This window comes from Lithobates pipiens, unplaced genomic scaffold (assembly GCF_037356315.1).
Source record: "Lithobates pipiens isolate NorthernLeopardFrog02 unplaced genomic scaffold, aLitPip1_a1.2 Scaffold_27, whole genome shotgun sequence".
Lineage (NCBI taxonomy): Eukaryota > Metazoa > Chordata > Amphibia > Anura > Ranidae > Lithobates > Lithobates pipiens.
Window position 1 is genome coordinate 225,028,365 of NW_027507788.1, and position 22,064 is coordinate 225,050,428.

The window sequence follows — 22,064 nt, forward strand, 5'->3', positions numbered from 1 at the left end:
TGTCCATAATGGGGGTGGTAGTGACACAGCCCCAAATCCACAATGGCTCAAAAGTGATATGGTCCAGAAATATTTAGACAGAATAAAGGTGGATAAAGCACATGGCCCTGATGGCATCCACCCACGGATCCTAAAAGAATTGAGCTCTGTCATTTCAAAGCCATTGTATCTTATTTTTAGTGACACGAATAGTACCACTGGATTGGCGCAGGGCCAATGTGGTGCCTATATTTAAAAAGGGAACAAAGTCTTTACCAAGTAACTATAGACCTGTTAGCTTAACTTCTAAAGTTGGGAAGATACTGGAGGGATTAATAAAAGACCACATAGACGAGTTCTTGCAGGAAAAAAATATTTTAAGCAACAGACAGCATGGATTCATGAAAGACAGAAGTTGTCAGACAAACCTGATTTTGTGGTGGACGTGGAATACTTGGACAGAAGGGTGGTGGTGGACGTGGTATACTTGGACAGAGGGGTGGCTGTGGATGTGGTATACTTGGACAGAGAGGTGGAGGTGGTATACTTGGACAGAGGGGTGGCGGTGGACCTGGTATACTTGGACAGAAGGGTGGCGGTGGACGTGGTATACTTGGACAGAGGGGTGGTGGTGGTGGACGTGGTATACTTGGACAGAGGGGTGGTGGTGGTGGTGGACGTGGTATACTTGGACAGAGGGGTGGTGGTGGTGGACGTGGTATACTTGGACAGAGGGGTGGCGGTGGACGTGGTATACTTGGACAGAGAGGTGGACGTGGTATACTTGGACAGAGGGGTGGTGGTGGACGTGGTATACTTGGACAGAGGGGTGGTGGTGGTGGACGTGGTATACTTGGACAGAGGGGTGGTGGTGGTGGACGTGGTATACTTGGACAGAGGGGTGGTGGTGGTGGACGTGGTATACTTGGACAGAGGGGTGGCGGTGGACGTGGTATACTTGGACAGAAGGGTGGCTGTGGATGTGGTATACTTGGACAGAGAGGTGGACGTGGTATACTTGGACAGAGGGGTGGTGGTGGTGGACGTGGTATACTTGGACAGAGGGGTGGTGGTGGTGGACGTGGTATACTTGGACAGAGGGGTGGCGGTGGACGTGGTATACTTGGACAGAAGGGTGGCTGTGGATGTGGTATACTTGGACAGAGAGGTGGACGTGGTATACTTGGACAGAGGGGTGGCGGTGGACCTGGTATACTTGGACAGAGGGGTGGTGGTGGACGTGGTATACTTGGACAGAGGGGTGGAGGTAGATGTGGTATACTTGGACAGAAGGGTGGCGGTAGACGTGGTATACTTGGACAGAGGGGTGGTGGTGGTGGACGTGGTATACTTGGACAGAGGGGTGGCTGTGGATGTGGTATACTTGGACAGAGGGGTGGACGTGGTATACTTGGACAGAGGGTTGGCTGTGGATGTGGTATACTTGGACAGAGGGGTGGCGGTGGACGTGGTATACTTGGACAGAGGGGTGGCGGTGGACGTGGTATACTTGGACAGAGGGGTGGCGGTGGATGTGGTATACTTGGACAGAGGGGTGGCGGTGGACGTGGTATACTTGGACAGAGGGGTGGCGGTGGACGTGGTATACTTGGACAGAGGGGTGGCGGTGGACATGGTATACTTGGACAGAGGGGTGGCGGTGGACATGGTATACTTGGACAGAGGGGTGGCTGTGGACATGGTATACTTGGACAGAGGGGTGGCGGTGGACATGGTATACTTGGACAGAGGGGTGGCGGTGGACGTGGTATACTTGGACAGAGGGGTGGCGGTGGACGTGGTATACCTGGATTTTACAAAAGCGTTGGATACAGTTCCGCACACACGGCTCATGTGTAAGGTAAAGTCTACAGGTTTGGAAATATCGGTTTGTAAATGGATAGAAAACTGGCTAAAAGACAGAATTCAGAGTCGTGGTTAATGATTCTTACTCTGAATGGTCTGAGGTTATGAGTGGTGTACCCCAAGGTTCAGTGCTGGGACCCTTACTTTTTAATATCTTTATAAATGATATCGGGTCTGGGATCAAAAGTAACATTTCCATCTTTGCAGATGACACCAAGATATGCAGTGGAATAACGTCCTTACAGGATGTCTCCAATTTACAAGCCGACCTCAATGCTCTGTCTAATTGGGCGACTATGTGGCAGATGAGGTTTAATGTTGAGAAATGTAAAGTTCTGCACTTGGGGGCTAAGAATATGCATCATATATACTAGGGGGGGCACAACTGGGGGGATCCGTAATGGAGAAGGATCTGGAGGATCCATAGTGGAGAAGGATCTGGGGGGATCCATAGTGGAGAAGGATCTGGGGGGATCCATAGTGGAGAAGGATCTGGGGGATCCATAGTGGAGAAGGATCTGGGGGGGATCCATAGTGGAGAAGGATCTGGGGGGGATCCATAGTGGAGAAGGATCTGGGGGGGATCCATAGTGAAGGATCTGGGGGGATCCATAGTGGAGAAGGATCTGGGGGGATCCATAGTGAAGGATCTGGGGGGATCCATAGTGGAGAAGGATCTGGGGGGATCCATAGTGGAGAAGGATCTGGGGGGATCCATAGTGGAGAAGGATCTGGGGGGATCCATAGTGGAGAAGGATCTGGGGGATCCATAGTGGAGAAGGATCTGGGGGGATCCATAGTGGAGAAGGATCTGGGGGGATCCATAGTGGAGAAGGATCTGGGGGGATCCAGAGTGGAGAAGGATCTGGGGGGATCCATAGTGGAGAAGGATCTGGGGGGATCCATAGTGGAGAAGGATCTGGGGGGATCCATAGTGGAGAAGGATCTGGGGGAATCCATAGTGGAGAAGGATCTGGGGGGATCCATAATGGAGAAGGATCTGGGGGAATCCATAGTGGAGAAGGATCTGGGGGAATCCATAGTGGAGAAGGATCTGGGGGGATCCATAGTGGAGAAGGATCTGGGGGGATCCATAGTGGAGAATGATCTGGGGGGATCCATAGTGGAGAAGGATCTGGGGGGAGTCCATAGTGGAGAAGGATCTGGGGGGATCCATAGTGGAGAAGGATCTGGGGGATCCATAGTGGAGAAGGATCTGGGGGGATCCGTAGTGGAAAAGGATCTGGGGGTTTTGGTAGATCATAAGCTCAATAATAGCATGCAATGCCAAGCTGCGGTTTCCAAAGCGAGCAAAGTCCTTTCCTGTATAAGAGAGGTATGGACTCCAGAGAGAGAGAGACCTCATCTGTACAAATCATTAGTAAGGCCTCATCTGGAATGTGCAGTTCAGTTTTGGGCACCAGTTCTCAAAAAGGATATCGGGGAACTGGAGAAAGTGCAGAGAAGGGCAACCAAACTGATAAGAGGCATGGAGGAGCTCAGCTATGAGGAAAGATTAGAGGAACTGAATTTATTCTCTCTTGATAAGAGGAGATTAAGGGGGGATTTGATCAACATGTACACATATATAAGGGGTCCATATAGGGAACTTGGTGTCGAGTTATTCACTTTACAGTCAACAAAGAGGACAAGGGGGCGCTCTTTACGTCTAGAGGAAAAGAGATTTCATCTCCAAATACGGAAAGGTTTCTTCACAGTAAGAGCTGTGAAAATGTGGAATAGACTCCCTGCACAGGTGGTTCTGGCCGGCTCAGTGGATTGCTTTAAGAAAGGCCTGGATTATTTCCTAAGTGTACAGAATATAACTGGGTGACATTTATAGGTAAAGGTGATCCGGGGAAAATCCGATTGTCTCTCGGGGGATCAGGAAGGAATTTTTTCCCCTGCTTTAGCAAATTGGATCATGTTCTGCTGGGTTTTTTTTTGCCTTCCTCTAGATCAGTGATGGCGAACCTTGGCACTCCAGATGTTTTAGAACTACATTTCCCATGATGCTCAACTACAGTGCAGAGTGCATGAGCATCATGGGAAATGTAGTTCCAAAACATCAGGGGTGCCAAGGTTCGCCATCACTGCTCTAGATCAACTGTGGGTATAGAATTGGGTATATGGGATGGTATATTATATATATATATCTATATATATATATATAGATATATATATATATAGATATATATATATATATATTTTTTTTTTTTTTTTTTTTGTGGTTGAACTGAAAGGACTTGTGTCTTTTTTCAACCTGACTAACTATGTAACTATGTTTCACATATTTATTTTTATAATTTTCCTTCCACGTCACAATTATGTGACACTTTGTGTTGGTCTATCATATAAAATCCTAATAAAATACATTTATGTTTTTGGGTGTAACATGAGAAAATGTGTAAAATTCAAGGGGTATGAATACTTTATCAAGGCACTGTATGACATTGTTGTTTTCGGGGGGGTCTAATACCTCTTTAATGTTTCATTATTACTAATTATTCTTTATAAAAATAAAAAATAAAACATGCAATTTCTGCTTTTACTGTACACATCTTTGAACACGACAAACAAGCACACATGCACAGATCAGACGATACCGATACAAATCACTCACCTTTATTTTGTCTGTCTGAAGCAACAATAAAAAAAATATATATATTATAATTAAAATCATCAATTAATGATCAATCTCTTTTTTTCTTTTTTAATTGATGGTTAAAAAATAAAAAAAGTAAAAATGATTTGATATAATCCATGGATAGCAGAGCTGCACGATTCTGGATAAAATTAGAAAATTATGATTTTTTTTTGCATAGAATAAAGATCACAATTCTCGACGTAACATCACCTTTCCCATTATACAAAAAATTGGGCTAACTTTACTGTTTGTTTATTTTTTTTTAATTCATCGAAGTGTATTTTTTCCCCAAAAAATTGCATTAAAAATACTGCTGTGCCAATACAGTGTGACAAAAAAATAGAAAAAACGATCACCATTTTATTCTCTAGGGTCTCTGCCTAAAAAAAAAAAAAAAATTATATATCTATATATATATCTATATATATATCTATATATCTATTGTAATGGACGCCGTGGCTGGGTCCTGGAAGGACGCTATATTTCCCCTCTGTTTGGGTTGTGCTCTCTTTAGGGAATGAAAATTGATTAACCCACCTGTTAGAGGAAGTGTCTTTAAAAGGCAAGACAGGAAGTTGTAGATGGGTGTGGAGGAGTGGAGAACACATGGTGGATGGTGGATGGTGTTTGGCGTTTGTTTTGGGTTGCAGCAAATGAAGTGGACAGCAGTGTCCTGTTTGGAAGGCTCCTGGCAGGAGAAGCTACCTGCCATCAAGACCAAGCTCTGTTTCTGATAAGGACAGCTGTTCTGGACTTTGCAAGTCGGTGAGACTACAAACCTTTTTCCTTTTGTTTTTGGCTGCTGTAAAGCTATTTAAGGTAATAAACCCTTTGTTGTATGAAAAGCCTGTGTCCTGCGGTCTACCTGGTCCCCCGAACATTACAAGTGGTGCTCGAATGCGGGCAGGACAAAGTAACAGGCATTTTTTCTTGCTATTTTTTTTTGTCGATTTGAACTGGCATTTAAAGGGACAGTACAGTGAATTTATGTCCTGGGTTAAAGCTGCACAACTGCGGAAAGCTGAAACCATGGAGGAGCTAATTAAACAGCTGTCCTTGGCGAATATACAAGCGCAGACTCGCCATGAGGAAGCTAATCAGCGCTTAGCAACGCAGCACAACGAGGCACTGGCTTTGCAGCAAGAAAATACTCGCCTGTTGGTGGCCCAGTTAGCAGCCCAGCAAGCGACCCAACAAGGGGTTATGCAGGATCAGATGGCGGCCTTAAAAGAAGCAGTGCAGCAGCTTTCTCAGGGCCGTTGCCCCTGGCAACCAGGTGACCATAAGGGCAAGCCATTTCTTGCAGAAGTTGTCCCCGAGTGATGACGTAGAGGCGTTTCTAGCAACATTTGAGAGGACGGCAGAGAGAGAAGGGTGGCCCCAGGACCAGTGGGCCGGCTTAATTGCTCCTTTCCTCACCGGAGATTCTCAAAAAGCCTATTTTGACCTACCACCAGAAGATGCTAAAAATTATCAAAAACTAAAGGCAGAAATACTGGCTCGGTTGGGGGTGACTACGGCCGTTCGGGCCCAACGAGTGCACCAATGGAAGTATCGTTCAAACCGGCCACCGCGATCTCAAATGCATGACCTGGTGCAACTAGTAAAAAAATGGCTGCAGCCCGAAGTGTTGTCTGGCCCCCAAATTGTGGAGCGGATCGTGCTGGACCGGTACTTAAGGTCACTGCCAGATGACCTTCAACGGTGGGTCAGTCATGGAGACCCCAAAACCGCGAACGGCCTTGTTGAGATGGTGGAACGATATACGGTGGTGGAGGATCTGCTTGGCCCCACCAAGCGTCAAGGGCCCAGTCTGCCACGGCCCTTCCGATCAACTGCCGCCCTTCGTACGGATGTCCCCAGGAGCCCTGGAACCAACACCCCGGAAGGCCAAGAGTCACACCCGTTACCCCCTCAGCGACCTGTTCCTGATCGGAGAGGAGGGGATGTACAATGTTGGCGATGTCATGCCTGGGGCCATACCCGGGCCCACTGCCCATTGCAGGAAGAACCCATGGAATGCGGGGTTCTTCGGAGGGGGTCTTTTTATGCCCATAAATCGTGTACAACACATCTTGACCTTGGAGAGAGGAATTTTGAGTGTGAAGTCCAAGTGAACCACCACCCTGCATGGGCCTTGCTGGACTCTGGAAGCATGGTAACCCTGGTTCACCCTAGAGTAATTGGGAAGATCGGTCCGGTAAGCAAAATTTTGCGGGTTGTGTGCATTCATGGGGACACTAGAGAGTACCCTCTCATCTCGGTGTCCATCTCCACAGCATGTGGCACTGGTACTCAAGAGGTGGGGATGGTAAAGAACTTGGTACATGACGTTATCATAGGACGAGACTGTCCATTATTTGCAAAACTTTGGAGACAAGGAGAACTATCTGAAAGGTCCAGAGACTGGGAAGAAACTAGTCCCTCTGTTCCTGTTGTAGAGGGTAATAACCCTGAGATGCCACATGTTCATAATATGGACCCAGTTGATAAAAACGCCAAGACTTTGGTTAATAATGATGAAAATAGTGCTGATTCTGTTAAAGATGTCAATATGTGGGGTTCTCAGACCTACCTGAATACTGAGGGGGGGAACCTTCCCCGCTTCAGGTAATGCTGGGGAAAGATGATGAGGAAATGGCCTCTACCCCTGACTTGCCAGATTTGGGTGTTCCCCAGGGGGCATTTGGTACTGCCCAGATGCAGGACCCCACTTTGGCCAGGGCACGGGAACAGGTTGTAGTAATAAATGGGGAGCCCCAAGAGCCAGGTGCTAATGAGCGGTGGCCACATTTTTCAATACGTAATGAATTGCTTTATCGGGTTACTAAAGTGAGAGAAAATGTGGTAGAACAATTATTGGTACCCCAACAATATAGACGCAAGGTCCTGGACCTGGCCCATGATGATGTGTTAGGGGGACACCTGGGAGTTGAAAAGACAGAGGCACGGATCGCCGACCGGTTTTACTGGCCAGGCTTGAAAGCAGAGGTAAGGAGATACTGTACCTCTTGTCCCACCTGTCAGTTGACCGCTCCGGCGACCCATTTCCGGAGCCCGTTGGTCCCTCTACCCATAATTGAGGTCCCATTCGAGAGGATAGCCATGGATATAGTGGGTCCCTTGGTAAAGTCGGCTCGAGGTCATTCTTACATACTAGTGATCCTCGACTATGCCACTCGTTATCCTGAGGCACTACCCCTGCGGAATACCTCCTCTAAGGCTATTGCACGAGAGTTATTCCAGTTGTTTACACGGACAGGTTTTCCCAAGGAAATACTCACAGACCAGGGCACCCCGTTTATGTCGAAGGTTATGGCTGATGTATGTAAACTGTTCCGGATTAAACAGCTGCGCACATCGGTCTACCACCCCCAAACAGATGGATTGGTAGAACGTTTTAATAAGACCCTTAAGTCTATGCTCAAGAGAGTGGTACAAAGGGATGGGAAAGACTGGGACTGCCTGTTACCAGCTCTCCTGTTCGCTATCCGAGAAGTGCCCCAGGCCTCCACTGGGTTTTCGCCCTTTGAATTGGTATATGGGCGGAGACCTCGCGGACTACTGGACTTTGTTAAAGAAGAATAGGAAAGTGAACCAATTCAGCATAAAAGTGTTCTTGAATATGTCTCTCAAATGCAGGAGAGGATCCGAACTGTGATACCGCTAGTTAAGGAACACTTACAAAAAGCCCAGGAGGCTCAACGACGGGTCTATAATAGGGCAGCCAAAATTAGGAACTTTCAAGTGGGGGATCGAGTAGCAGTGTTGATTCCCACTGTGGAAAGTAAATTCTTGGCCAGATGGCAAGGCCCTTTCGAGGTTGTAGAAAAAGTGGGAGAGGTAAATTATAGAGTCCACCAGCCAGGCAAGAGGAAACCCTTCCAGATATATCATGTAAACTTGCTAAAGCCCTGGACAGACAGGGAACCAGCGACCTCCCTGGCTAGTACAAAACTTGAGCCTCGGGTTGGGGTGGAGAGTGTCCAACTAGCAAAGACTCTGTCTAAAACCCAAAGTCAGCAGGCAAAGGAGTTCTTGCAGAGAAATAAAGAAAAATTTTCAGACTTGCCCGGGCTCACTAGTGTCGTAGAGCATGATATTGTCACAGAACCAGGAGTCAAAGTTTTTGTCCGGCCCTACCGCATCCCAGAGGCTCAAAGGAAGGCCGTTTCAGAGGAAGTAAAAAAGATGTTAGACCTAGGGATTATTGAGGAATCGCAGAGTGAGTGGTCGAGCCCGATTGTGTTGGTACCGAAGCCCAACGGGACTCTGCGATTCTGCAATGATTTCCGGAAACTTAATGAAGTTTCCCGGTTTGATGCCTACCCTATGCCCCGGGTAGATGAGCTGATCGAGAGACTAGGTCCAGCCAGGTATATCACTACGTTAGACCTTACCAAGGGGTATTGGCAAATACCGTTGACTAAGGCTGCTAGAGAGAAAACTGCTTTTTCTACCCCAGAGGGGAGTTTTCAGTACAAAAGGATGCCTTTTGGATTGCAAACTGCTCCAGCCACTTTCCAGAGAGCAATGGATAGGATTTTACGACCTCACCGGAAGTATGCCTCAGTATACTTGGACGATATAGTCATTTTTAGCAAAGACTGGGAATCACATTTGCCCAAAGTGCAGGCAGTGCTGGACTCTCTTTGGAAGGAGGGGTTTACAATAAACCCTGAAAAATGTGCTTTGGGAATGGAGGAGGTGAAATACCTGGGTTATATCGTGGGTAGAGGGGTAGTGAAACCTCAGGTCAACAAGATAGAGGCTATACAGAATTGGCCCCGCCCCCTCACAAAAAAGCAGGTACGTACATTCCTGGGCATGGTGGGATACTACAGGAGGTTTGTACCCAACTTTGCCACGTTGGCGGCTCCGTTGACCGATCTGACTAAGGGGCGGAAATCGGTCATGGTGGAGTGGAATGCAGACGCTGAGAAGGCTTTTTTGGAGCTCAAGTCGGCGCTGTGCCAACACCCTGTCCTTGTAGCACCTAATTTTTCAAAAGAGTTTGTTGTCCAGACTGATGCTTCCGATGTAGGATTGGGAGCGGTGTTGTCACAGGTTATTCATGGCGAGGAACACCCGATAGTCTTCCTCAGCAGGAAGTTAACACCAGCGGAGAAAAACTATGCCATAATTGAACGAGAGTGTCTGGCCATTAAGTGGGCTCTGGAATCCCTCAGATATTACCTTTTGGGGAGGAAGTTTAGGTTGATTTCTGACCATGCCCCTTTAACATGGCTGAGACAGGGAAAAGGGACTAATGCCAGGGTCACCCGGTGGTTCCTGGCACTCCAGGAATTTAAGTTTGTAGTGGAGCATAGGCCCGGGAGACTGCATCAAAACGCAGATGCCCTCTCCCGAGTCCATTGTTTGAGCTCCACTGTTGCCTCCACCTCCTTGGCGTTGGGGCACAGGGGGGGATATGTAATGGACGCCGTGGCTGGGTCCTGGAAGGACGCTATATTTCCCCTCTGTTTGGGTTGTGCTCTCTTTAGGGAATGAAAATTGATTAACCCACCTGTTAGAGGAAGTGTCTTTAAAAGGCAAGACAGGAAGTTGTAGATGGGTGTGGAGGAGTGGAGAACACATGGTGGATGGTGGATGGTGTTTGTTTTGGGTTGCAGCAAATGAAGTGGACAGCAGTGTCCTGTTTGGAAGGCTCCTGGCAGGAGAAGCTACCTGCCATCAAGACCAAGCTCTGTTTCTGATAAGGACAGCTGTTCTGGACTTTGCAAGTCGGTGAGACTACAAATCTTTTTCCTTTTGTTTTTGGCTGCTGTAAAGCTATTTAAGTTAATAAACCCTTTGTTGTATGAAAAGCCTGTGTCCTGCGGTCTACCTGGTCCCCCGAACATTACACTATATATATATATATATATATATATATATATATATATATATATATATATATATATATATATATATATATATATATATATATATATATATATATATATATATATATATAATATGTTTGGGGGTTCTAAGTAATTTTCGAGCAAAAGAAATACAGATTTTAACTTGTAAGCAACAAATGTCAGAAAAAGGTTTAGTCTTTAACCACTTAATAACCGCCCTATAGCCAAATGACGGCTACAGGGCGGTTTCTTAACTCTGGGAGGCCGTCATATGACGTCCTCCCAGAATTCCGCTCTCGCGCGCCCCCTGGGGCGCACACTCGAGAGCATCCGTGACCGCCGGGTCCTGTCACCGATCACGGTAAACGGCCGCTCATAGCGGCCGTTTACCACGTGATCGCTCCGTCAAATGATGGAGTGATCACTTGTAAACAAACCGGCGTCATGTTATGACGCCGGTTCCTCCCTCCCCCTCTCTGTACCGATCGGAACAGCGGAGGGGGAAGAGATCGGTGTCAGCAGCGATGTGGGCTGCATCTGCAGTGCCCACATCGCTGCTCACCGAAAATTAACCCCTCAATTCCCTGCAAATACTCTGCAATACCCTGCCATTACTCTGCATTACTCTGCAATACCCTGCCATTACTCTGCAATACCCTGCCATTACTCTGCAATACCCTGCCATTACTCTGCAATACCCTGCCATTACTCTGCAATACCCTGCAACGCTCTGCAACACCCGCCAATACCCTGCAACACTCTGCAACACCCGCCAATACCCTGCAACACTCTGCAACACTCTGCAACACTCTGCAACACTCTGCAACACTCTGCAACACTCTGCAACACTCTGCAACACCCACCAATACCCTGCAACACCCGCCAATACCCTGCAACACCCGCCAATACCCTGCAACACTCTGCAATGCTCTGCAACACCCTCCAATATCCTGCAATGCTCTGCAACGCCATACTCTGAGATACCCAGCCATACTCTGAGATACCCAGCCATAGTCGGTGATACCCTGCAATACCCAGCCATAGACACCCCCCCCCCTCCCGCCGCCCTCCGGTGCTTCTACCGACTCGCCAATACGATCAAATCCAGAATCTTTTTTTTTTATTTCAGGCTTCCCAGCTTAGAGGTGAGATGTGGGGTCTTATTGACCCCATATCTCACTGTAAAGAGGACCTGTCATGCCATATTCCTATTACAAGGGATGTTTACATTCCTTGTAATAGGAATAAAAGTGATCAAAAAATGTATTTTTGGGGAAAAAAATGTCAAACTAAAATAAATAAAGTAAAATGAACAATAACATTTTTATTTTTTTTTTTAAAGCGCCCCTGTCCCCATGTGCTCGCATGCAGAAGCGAACGCATACGTAAGTCCCGCCCACATATGAAAACGGTGGTGTTCAAACCACACATGTGAGGTATCGCTGCGAACGTTAGAGCGAGAGCGATAATTCTAGCCCTAGACCTCCTCTGTAACTCAAAACATATAACCAGTAAAAAAAAAAATTAAATTGTCGCCCATGGGGATTTTTAAGTAGCGACGTTTGGCGCCATTCCACGAGCCTGTGCAATTTTGAAGAGTGACATGTTCGGTATCGATTTACTCGGTGTAACTTCATCTTTCACATTATGCAAAAATTGGGCTAACTTTACTGTGTTTTTTTTTTTTTTTTTTAAGCACAAAACTGTTTTTTTTCCAAAAAAAAAGCATTCGAAAAATTGTTGCGCAAATACCGTGCGAGATAAAAAGTTGCAACGACCACCATTGTATTCTCCAGGGTGTTTGCTAAAAAAAACATATATAATGTTTTGGAATTCGATGTAATTTTCTAGCAAATAAATTATGATTTTTTACATGTAGGAGAGAAATGTCAGAATTGGCCTGGGTGCTCCAGAATGCCTGATGGCGCTCCCTGCATGTTGGGCCTCTGTATGTGGCCGCACTGTGTAAAAGTCTCACACATGTGGTATCGCCATACTCAGGAGTAATAGCAGAATGTGTTTGGGGGTGTAATTTGTGGTATGCATATGCTGTGTGTGTGAAATAAACTGATAATATGACAATTTTGTGAAAAAAAAAAAAAAAAAAAAAAAAAAGTAAAAAAAAATCTTGATTTTGCAAAGAATTGCGGGAAAAAATGACAACTTCAAAAAACTCATCATGCCTCTTACTAAATACCTTGGAATGTCTTCTTTCCAAAAAGGGGTCATTTGGGGGGTATTTGTACTTTTCTGGCATGTCAGGGTCTCAAGAAATTAGATAGGCCGTCAGTACTTCAGGTGTGATCAATTTTCAGATATTGGCACCACAGCTTGTGGACTCTATAACTTTCACAAAGACCAAATAATATCCACCAATTTGTACTTATTTTTACCAAAGATATGTAGTGGTAGAAATTTTGGCCAAAATTTATGAAGAAAAAATTACTAATCTGCTAAATTTTATAACAGAAATGAAGAAAAATTCATTTTTTTTACAGAATTTTCTGTATTTTTTCTTTTATAGCACAAAAAATAAAAAACCCAGCGGTGATTAAATACCACCAAAAGAAAGCTCCATTTGTGTGAAAGAAAGGACAAAAATTTCTTATAGGTCCAGTGTTGCATGACTGAGTAATTGTCAGTCAAAATGTGAGAGCACCGAAAGCTGAAAATTGGTCTGGTTATTAAGGGTGTTTAAGTGCCCGGTGGTGAAGTGGTTAACGCGGAGGTCCGCCCATCGCTGAAAAAAATAAAAAAACAGCAGCTACACATACTGCAGCTGCTGACTTAATAATTGGACACTTACCTGTCCTGGAGTCCAGCGATGTCGGCAACGCAGCTGATGTTTCCATCATCTGTCGGATGCTGCCGCTGCCATTGCGAGTAAGGGAATCTGGCAATGTAGTCTTAGGGCTTCATGTGGGGAACCCTATGGTGCATGCGCGAGGCCCCGCTCCTCTCTGCTACTGACTCGGTGGCCAGGGAAGGAGGAGGGGGGAGGAGGGGGGAGGAGGAGGAGGAAGGAGGGGGAGGAGGAAGGAGGGGGAGGAGGGGGGAGGAGGAGAGGGGAGGAGGAGGGAGGAGGAGGAGGAGGAGGAGGAAGACGGGCGGTGACGCAAATCCTGCAGCTGACTCTCTTCAAACTGGGGACAGGATACCTGTGAAAGCGGAGTTCAACCCAAAAGTGGAACTTCCGCTCGTTGGGCTCCCCCCCCCCCCCTCCACTGCCACATTTGGCACCTTTCAGGGGTGAGGGGAGCCCAACGAGCGGAAGTTCCACTTTTGGGTGGAACTCCGCTTTAATTGGTAACCTGCCCTCATTTACAGACCAAAGTTTATCCCTTTCATGTCTAAAAAAGAACTAAGCGATACAATGTTTCTTTTTTAGCTCTCATCACTGAGCAATGTTATGATAAACTTTTGCCAATTTGACAGCTGTGAGCAGAGAACGGCTCTGCACTTGTTACATGAATCGTGGAAATGCTGGATTAAGATCACGAGGGGGGGGGGATCGAATCGAGATCACAATTTTTTTAATGATTAATCGTGCAGCCCTAATGGATAGTATGACGATTGGTATGAGATATGGGAAGTATGCAAGATGGGAATATAGCAATGTGAATGGGACATTAGTGGTTACTCAGGGCGACAGCTCCATATTTTCTCTGGTTGTTATCAGCCTCATTAAAGCGGAACCTTCAATCATTTTTTCATCTTTCCATCTATTAAATCTTCTGTTCTTGTTGTTGTTGTTGTTTTATCTTTGGATAGCAAAACATTTTTTTTTTTATGCCAGTAAATCCCTTATACATCCCACTTCCTGTTTCTGGTCTGGTCATTAGTCTAGGGCAGTGATGGTGAACCTTGGCACCCCAGATGTTTTGGAACTACATTTCCCATGATGCTCATCTACACTACAGAGTGCATGAGGATCATGGGAAATGTAGTTCCAAAACATCTGGGGTGCCAAGGTTTGCCATCACTGGTCTAGGCTTATGACAACACACAAAAGCTCTCTCTCTCACTCATGTGAGAGTTTGCGAGGAAGGGAGAGAGGGGTGAGCCATAAGAGGGCCAATGAGAGCTGGAGGTGTGCCTCTGTGTAAATCCAGGAAGTGAACAGGCAGAAGCTTCAGCTGCCCACAGTTAAAATGGCTGCAGCCAGACTCAGCGGAGGTAAATTTCTGCAGGATATTTGGCAAGTGCAGAATCAGAGTATACCGTATATAAAATAATATGCAAAGTGGTGGGAGGGAAGCTTCAGAATGGCAAAGATGTTTTCATTACAAATTATGTGAGCGGACTGCAGTTCCTCTTTAAAAAAATAAATAAATAGATATAATCAGCGGCACGGGCCCAATGAGACTACAACGCACATACAAAACGCACCTGGAGTGCGCTGCATTTTGGCACTTTTCCATGCATTATTCTGTGTGATGTTTTGCAGGCTTATGTGCTTTTCTGTGCGTTTATCAAGGGCATGTTTCCTATCCATCAATACCCATTCCCCTCCTTTCATCTCCAATCAGTGACCTCCCTAAAAATAAAAAAACCCCACAGATTATCCCAAACTCCTCCCCCCCCCCAAAAAAAAAAAAAAAAACGGGTGAGATTGTTGCTTATTATCCGATGAATGACCACCCTAATTACATATACTGTGTTCAGGGCGGTCCTTAAGTGCAAAATCACATACCTGTGCATGGTTCCCGGTGACCGCCTCTGGGGGCGTGCATGTGTGTGCGTCCCGCCGGAGCCCCGCTCCCGCTGTGATTGGACACAGTGGGAGTCAATCAGCGTGGCCACTGGCCACCCACAATCATTCACAGGAGAGGCAGAACAGCGATCTGCCTACATAAACCAGGCAGGCCGCTGTTCTTCCAGAAAGGAAAATGGAGATCTTGTTTTTCTGCTAAGCAGGAACATGGATCTCCGTTTTCCTCCAGTCACGGCACCTCGTCCCCCCCCCCCCCCCCGCCCCACAGTTAGAAAGCACTCCCTAGGAGCACACTTAACCCTTTTGTTGCCCATGGTGTTAACCCCTTCCCTGCCAGTGTCATTAGTACAGTGACAGTGCATATTTTTTTTTAAGCACTGATCACTGTATTGATGTCACTGGTCCCCAAAAGGTGTCACTTGGTGTCAGATTTGTCCGCCGCAATGTCGCAGTCCCACTAAAGAGCACCGAGCGCCACCATTACTAGTAATAAACAAAACAAACAAAAAAAAAAGTCCATAAATCTATCCCATAGTTTGCAGATGCGATAACTTTTGCGAAAATCAATCCATATACGCTTAGGCTCCGCGCACACTGAAGCTCATAAACGGCTGTTTTTGGGAAATTTAAATTTTTTTTTTTTTCTTTAACAGCTTATCATCTCCCCTCTATGTTTTCCTGTGTCCATACACACATGGACGTTTTTGGATGTTTATCAGCTGAGTTTATGGGCTGTTTTCTGAACGCCATAAAATTGCGCTCAGGAGTCGCTTTTCTGACCACAAAAAAAGCTAAGCGCTCATAAACGTTGATAAACGCTCAAAAACTTAGCTCGCCAGTGTTTAATATTTTTGATCCATTGAAAAAAAAAAAAAAAAAAAAATTAAAAAACAACGTTGAAAGACTCGCTGTAAAGCTACTGGCGTTTCTGTAACATTATTTTAACGTCCTGTGTGCATGGAGCCTTATTGAGATTTTTTTTTTTTTTTTTTTTTACCAAAAACACGTAGCAGAATATATATATTGGCCTAAGCTGATGAATAAATTCGATTTTTTTTTTTTCACTTTTTTTATTGGATGTTTTATAGCAGAAAGTAAGAAATATTGTTTTTTCTTTTCCAAAATTCTCGCTCTTTTTTGTTTATAGCGCAAAAAATAAAAAACGCAGAGGTGATCAAATACCACCAAAATAATTCTCTATTTGAGGGAAAAAAAGAACAATTTTGTTTGGGTGCAACGTCGCACGACCGCGCAATTGTCAGTTAAAGTAACGCAGTGCCGTATCGCAAAAAATATCCTGGTCATAAGGGAGGGGGGGGGGGGCGAACCTTCTGGAGGGCAAATGGTTAAGGGTTAGGCCTAAGGGCGGTCATCTGTAACTACACCCCGTTCCCTTGTTTATTCCCCCCCCCCCCCCCCGTGAATTTAAACTAATTGCCCTATACCAGTGATGGTGAACCTTGGCACTCCTGATGTTATGGAACTACATTTCCCATGATGCTCATGCACTCTGCAGTGTAGTGGCGCATCATGGGAAATGTAGTTCCAAAACATCTGGGGTGCCAAGGTTCCCCATCACTGACCTATACTATCTCAGTGAGAAAAAAAAAAAACATCACTAGGGGCAATATAGGGTAATTAGCAAGGGCGGCCCGTCCATTAAGGGCGCCGCCCCCCCATCCATGCATTCCAATTGGGGGGGTTTTGAAGCACGTGATCAGAGCCTGAGGTTGGGTGGGGTGGGGGCGGTTCAGTGCGAGTGACCCAACCGACTGACAGCGGGGAGCAGGGGTGCCGTATTGGTAATTAGGTTGGAATACACAGGGGAGAGGGATGGACAGGGGAACATGGTTAATTAGGGTGGAAACGGGGTGGTAGCTACAGACAGCGGCCCCCCGGGCCTACCCCTTAATCACAATAAAGCTTTTAAAAAACAGGAAAACTTTTAAAAAAACATAAATTTTCTTATTTATTTTTTTGTGGTTCACTGATAATTTATCATTTCATTTTTTAGGGAAACCATGGGTTGAAGGTGATGGGGGCAAATGGGGTTTGTGGGGTAGAATCTGGGAGGCAACCATTATTTATGGGCCCTCCTGGTATCCTCTTTTTTAGTGTTATGTATCATTTGTACTCATCTCCCCCCCTCCCCCCTTTTTTTTGCTGTTCACGGATAATTTATGGGGATTTTATTTTTTAGGGAGCCCACAGGTAGGAGGTGATGGGGGCACAAATGGGGTTTGTAGGACAGCCTTTTTTGGCCCCTCCTAGTACCCTCTTTTTTAGTGTTATGTATAATTTGTACTCCCCCCCCCCCCCTTTTTCTTGAGGGGACTGTTGGCTGAAGAGGGTGGGTGGTCTTTCGAAGGTGGGGAGGAGGTGAATAGGTAAATCTATGTAGATTGTGGGGTGTGTGAGATGCATTCTTATGTATATTACAGGAATAGTACTGTTGATTTTAATGGTTTTTGTTTTAGCTTGTCTCCTTTATATAAAAAAAAAAAAATATATATATATATATATATATATATATATATATATATATATATATATATATATATATATATATATATATATATATATATATATATATATATATATAAATAAATATATATATATATATATATATATATATATATATATATATATATATATATAAAGAGTTTAACACATAAACCAGCATAGAGCTACAGCTGTGCTCATAAGTTTACATACCCCGGCAGAATTTATGATTTCTTGGCCATTGTTCAGAGAATATGAATGATAACACAAAAACTTTCCTCTCACTCATGGTCGGTGTTTGGCTGAAGCCATTTATTATCAGTCATCTGTGTTTACTCTTTTTATATCATAATCACAACAGAGACTACCCAAATGACCCTGATCAAAAGTTTACATACCCCGGTGATTTTGGCCTGATAACATGCACACAAGGTGACACAAAGGGGTTTGAATGGTTATTAAAGGTCCCCATCCTCACCTGTGATCTGTTTGCTTGTAATTAGTGTGTTTATAAAAGGGCAATGAGTTTCTGGACTCCTGACAGACCCTTGCATCTTCCATCCAGTGCTGCACTGACCTCTCTGGATTCTGAGTCATGGGGAAAGCAAAAGAATTGTCAAAGGATCTGCGGGAAAAGGAAGTTGAACTGTATAAAACAGGAAAGGGATATAAAAAGATATCCAAGGAACTGAGAATGGCAATCAGCAGTGTTCAAACTCTAATCAAGAAGTGGAAAATGAGGGGTTTTGTTGAAACCAAACCACGGTCAGGTAGACCAACTAAAATTTCAGCCACAACTGCCAGGAAAATTGTTCGGGATGCAAAGAAAACCCCACAAATAACTTCAGGTGAAATACAGGACTCTCTGAAAACATGTGGTGTGGCTGTTCCAAGATTCACAATAAGGAGGCACATGAAGAAAGATGGGCTGCATGGTCGAGTCTCCAGAAGAAAGTCATTACTACACAAATGCCACAAAGTATCCGGTTTACAATACGCCAAACAGCACAGAGACAAGCCTCAAACCTTCTGCCACAAAGTCATTTGGAGTGATGAGACCAAAACTGAGCTTTTTGGCCACAACCATAAACACTACATTTGGAGAGGAGTCAACAAGGACTATGATGAAAGGTTCACCATACCTACTGTGAAACACGGCGGCGGATCGCTGGTGTTTTGGGGATGTGTGAGCTACAAAGGCACAGGAAATTTGGTCACAATTGATGACAAGATGAATGCAGAATGTTATCAAAAAATACTGGAGGAACATTTCATTCATCAGCCAGGAAGCTGCACATGGGACGTACTTGGACATTCCAACATGACAATGATCCAAAACACAAGGCCAAGTCCACCTGTCATTGGCTACAGCAGAATAAAGTGAAGGATCTGGAGTGGTCATCTCAGTCTCCTGACCTCAATATCATTGAGCCCCTCTGGGGAGATCTCAGACGTGCCGTTCATGGAAGACAGCCCAAGAATTTACAGGAACTGGAGGCTTTGTGCCAAGAGGAATGGGGGGCCCTACCATCTGAGAAGATAAAGAGCCTCCTCCACAAATACCACAAAAGACTTCAAGCTCTCATTGATGTTAAAGGGGGCAATACACGGTATTAAGAATTGGGGTATGTAAACTTTTGATCAGGGTCATTTGGGAAGTTTCTGTTGTCATTATGATATGAAAAGAGTAAACAGAGCTGACTGATAATACATTTCTTCAGCCAAACACTGACCATGAGTGAGAGGAAAGTCTTTGTGTCATCATTTCATTCTCTGAAAAATGGCCAAGAAATCACAAATTCTCCCGGGGTATGTAAACTTACGAGCACAACTGTATTCCTATGGTGGGCGGCGCTCGCCATCCCGGAATGTATATTATACGGCTCCAATGCGTCGGTGTGAAGGAGATTTGATGACATTGTAACGATTAGAACGATGGAAACGTCTCCGGAATACGAAAGTCCCTTTCCCATCACGAGACCTGCGAACCCGCTGACCTCGCACACCGCGCCGTACGGGACTACAGAGGTAACCAATATTGTCAGATTGCTTCTCCATGTCAATCCCCCCCGGGAGCTGCAAAACCAATAAAATCTGGCGCCGGCTGTGCGGGAGGATCTGGTTACCAGAGAGATCTCCGAGGTACGAGGTAATAAAACGCTTTATTTGGAACATTCGATCTGAGGCCCGCGGGTTCTGTTTACCGCCGTCTTGATGGAAAATAAACAAAGGCTCAGTGTCCTGCAGGCGGGGAGTGCACGTGCGTTTCGCTTTACATTGCAGGAGTTTTTTTTGTGGAAAATTGCCTTCCTTTTGCTGCTTTAAAGTGGAAACTGTAAACTTGGGGGGGGGGGGGGGGGGCCTGAAAGTGGCAGGATCACCGCAGCTTGTATGAAAAATGAAACAAAGTAAAAGTGATCGAAAGAAAAAAAACTGCAATAGCACAGATTCAGCCCATTAATCCCCTGAAACGCATCGGCTGTTTTCTTGCTGAACAGATACCAGTTTTGAAGGTATCTGGCCTCTCAGTTCATTAGTCTGGCGTTTTACATGGTTTCCAAACTTCGGGTCCCCCCCGGTACGAAATCCCTAATTTACACCTTTTCCTCCATAGCCACAAAGGATATAAATCCACTCCATGTGCACCAAATGCCTTTACAAACCCAGATATTACCTTGTAAAAGTAGCCGGGACATCATCACTGTGCTGTACATGGCCTGCGCAAAGAGCAAAGCTGTGAGAGGGGCCAAGTAGACTCCACCCACTAAATAAAACTACAGGAGGGGGTGGAGACTAGATCAGTCACCCTGCACTAAGAGTAGGAGAGAGAGCAGAGCTGTGGGAGGGGCCCAGCAGGCTCCACCTACTACAGAAAACTACAGGAGGGGGCGGAGACAAGACCAGTCACTGTGCAGAAGGAGAGAGCAGAGCTGTGGGAGGGGTCCTGCATGCTCCATCCCCTACAAAAGGGGGCGGAGACAAGACCAGTCACTGTGCAGAAGGAGAGAGCAGAGCTGTGGGAGGGGCCCAGCAGTCTCCACCCACTACAGGAGGGGGCGGAGACAAGACCAGTCCCCCTGCACAAGGAGAGAAAGCAGAGCTGTGGGAGGGGCCCAGCAGTCTCCACCCACTACAGAAAACTATGGGAGGGGGCGGAGACAAGACCAGTCCACCTGCACAAGCAGAGAGAGCAGCAGTGGGCGGTCTTTATCACAGGAAGTCTCACACCGGATTACTGCACAGATCTGGAGGAAATACACAAAGATCTCCGAGATTCAGGGAAAATACAAACAAATATTTCCTCCAGATCTGTGCAGTGATCCAGTGTGAGACTTCCTGTAATAAAGACCACCCACTGCTGCTCTCTCTCCTTTTGCAGGGTGACTGGTCTTGTCTCCGCCCCCCTCCTGTAGTGGGTGGAGCAGGCAGGTCCCCTCCCACAGCTCTGCTCTCTCCTCCTGCAGGGTGACTGGTCTTTTCTCCGCCCCCTCCTGTAGTTTTATCTAGTGGGTGGAGCCTGCTGGGCCCCTCCCACAGCTCTACTCTCTCTCCTTGTGCAGGGGGAGTGGTCTTGTGTCTGCCCCCCTCCCCCCTCTAGCAGGCAGCCTGCAGTGGGTGGAGCCTGCTGGGCCCCTCCCACGGCTCTGCTCTCTGCACAGGCCATGTACAGCACAGTGATGATGTCACAGCTACTTAAGGTAATATATAAGTTTGCAAAAGGTATTCGGTGCTCAGAGTGGATCCTTTGCAGCCAATGAGGAATATAGATTTGTGTCCAAAGCAATTTTTTAAATTTTTCATACATGTTAAAATCAGCATTTTTTGCTAGAAATGTACTTAAAACCCCCAATTATTAGGCCTTGTGTAATAAAATGGAGGCAGTTGCGATTTTTTTTATGTCGCATGATATTTGCATTTGTTTATCAAATCTGTATCTTCAGGGAAAAACGCGTTAAATGAATTTTAGTGCACACCAAAAAAAACAAAAAAAAGGCCCAAATTCTGGTGAAACATAAAAGGGCTGCACTGAAAACTATGCCAAAACACGGCAAGCTTGAAAATTGCACGAGCGTTAAAGTAGGAGTGACACATTCACAGTACAGAATAAGAGGGACTTCCCCCTTCTGAGTCACCCCTCGTCTCCGCCCCCTACCCACCTCTGCGCTCCGCCCCTTGGTCCCACCCCCTACCCACCTCCCAGTTCCACCCCTTTTGGAGAATACAGAGCCAAGTGTGATGTTGTGGTCCTAAATAAGAAAAGCAGTAAAAAAAAAAAAATCCCATGCAGCCAGCAACAATAGATCCCCCCTGGCAACAATAGATTCTCCCCCCCGGCAACAATACGTTCCCCCCCGGCAACAATATGTTCCCCCAGATAGATTCCACGCTGGCAACAATAGATTCCACGCCGGCAACAATAGATTCCACGCCGGCAACAATAGATTCCACGCCGGCAACAATAGATTCCACGCCGGCAACAATACGTTCC

General features: G+C 45.8%; 1 protein-coding gene across 5 annotated transcripts in view; it reads right to left on the bottom strand.

Moving 5' to 3' along the window:
• ACOT7 (acyl-CoA thioesterase 7) overlaps nucleotides 1-22,064 on the bottom strand; it is a 343,430-nt gene that overhangs the window by 172,613 nt on the left and 148,753 nt on the right. For 4 of the 5 annotated variants that reach the window (XM_077458310.1, XM_077458309.1, XM_077458313.1 and 1 more), the window contains one exon: nucleotides 4,469-4,483. The exons of the other annotated variant lie outside the window; for it this stretch is intronic. In XM_077458310.1, the coding sequence (XP_077314436.1) occupies nucleotides 4,469-4,483 (15 nt within the window). The remainder of the gene's footprint in view (nucleotides 1-4,468; nucleotides 4,484-22,064) is intronic. 5 annotated transcript variants of the gene reach the window in all.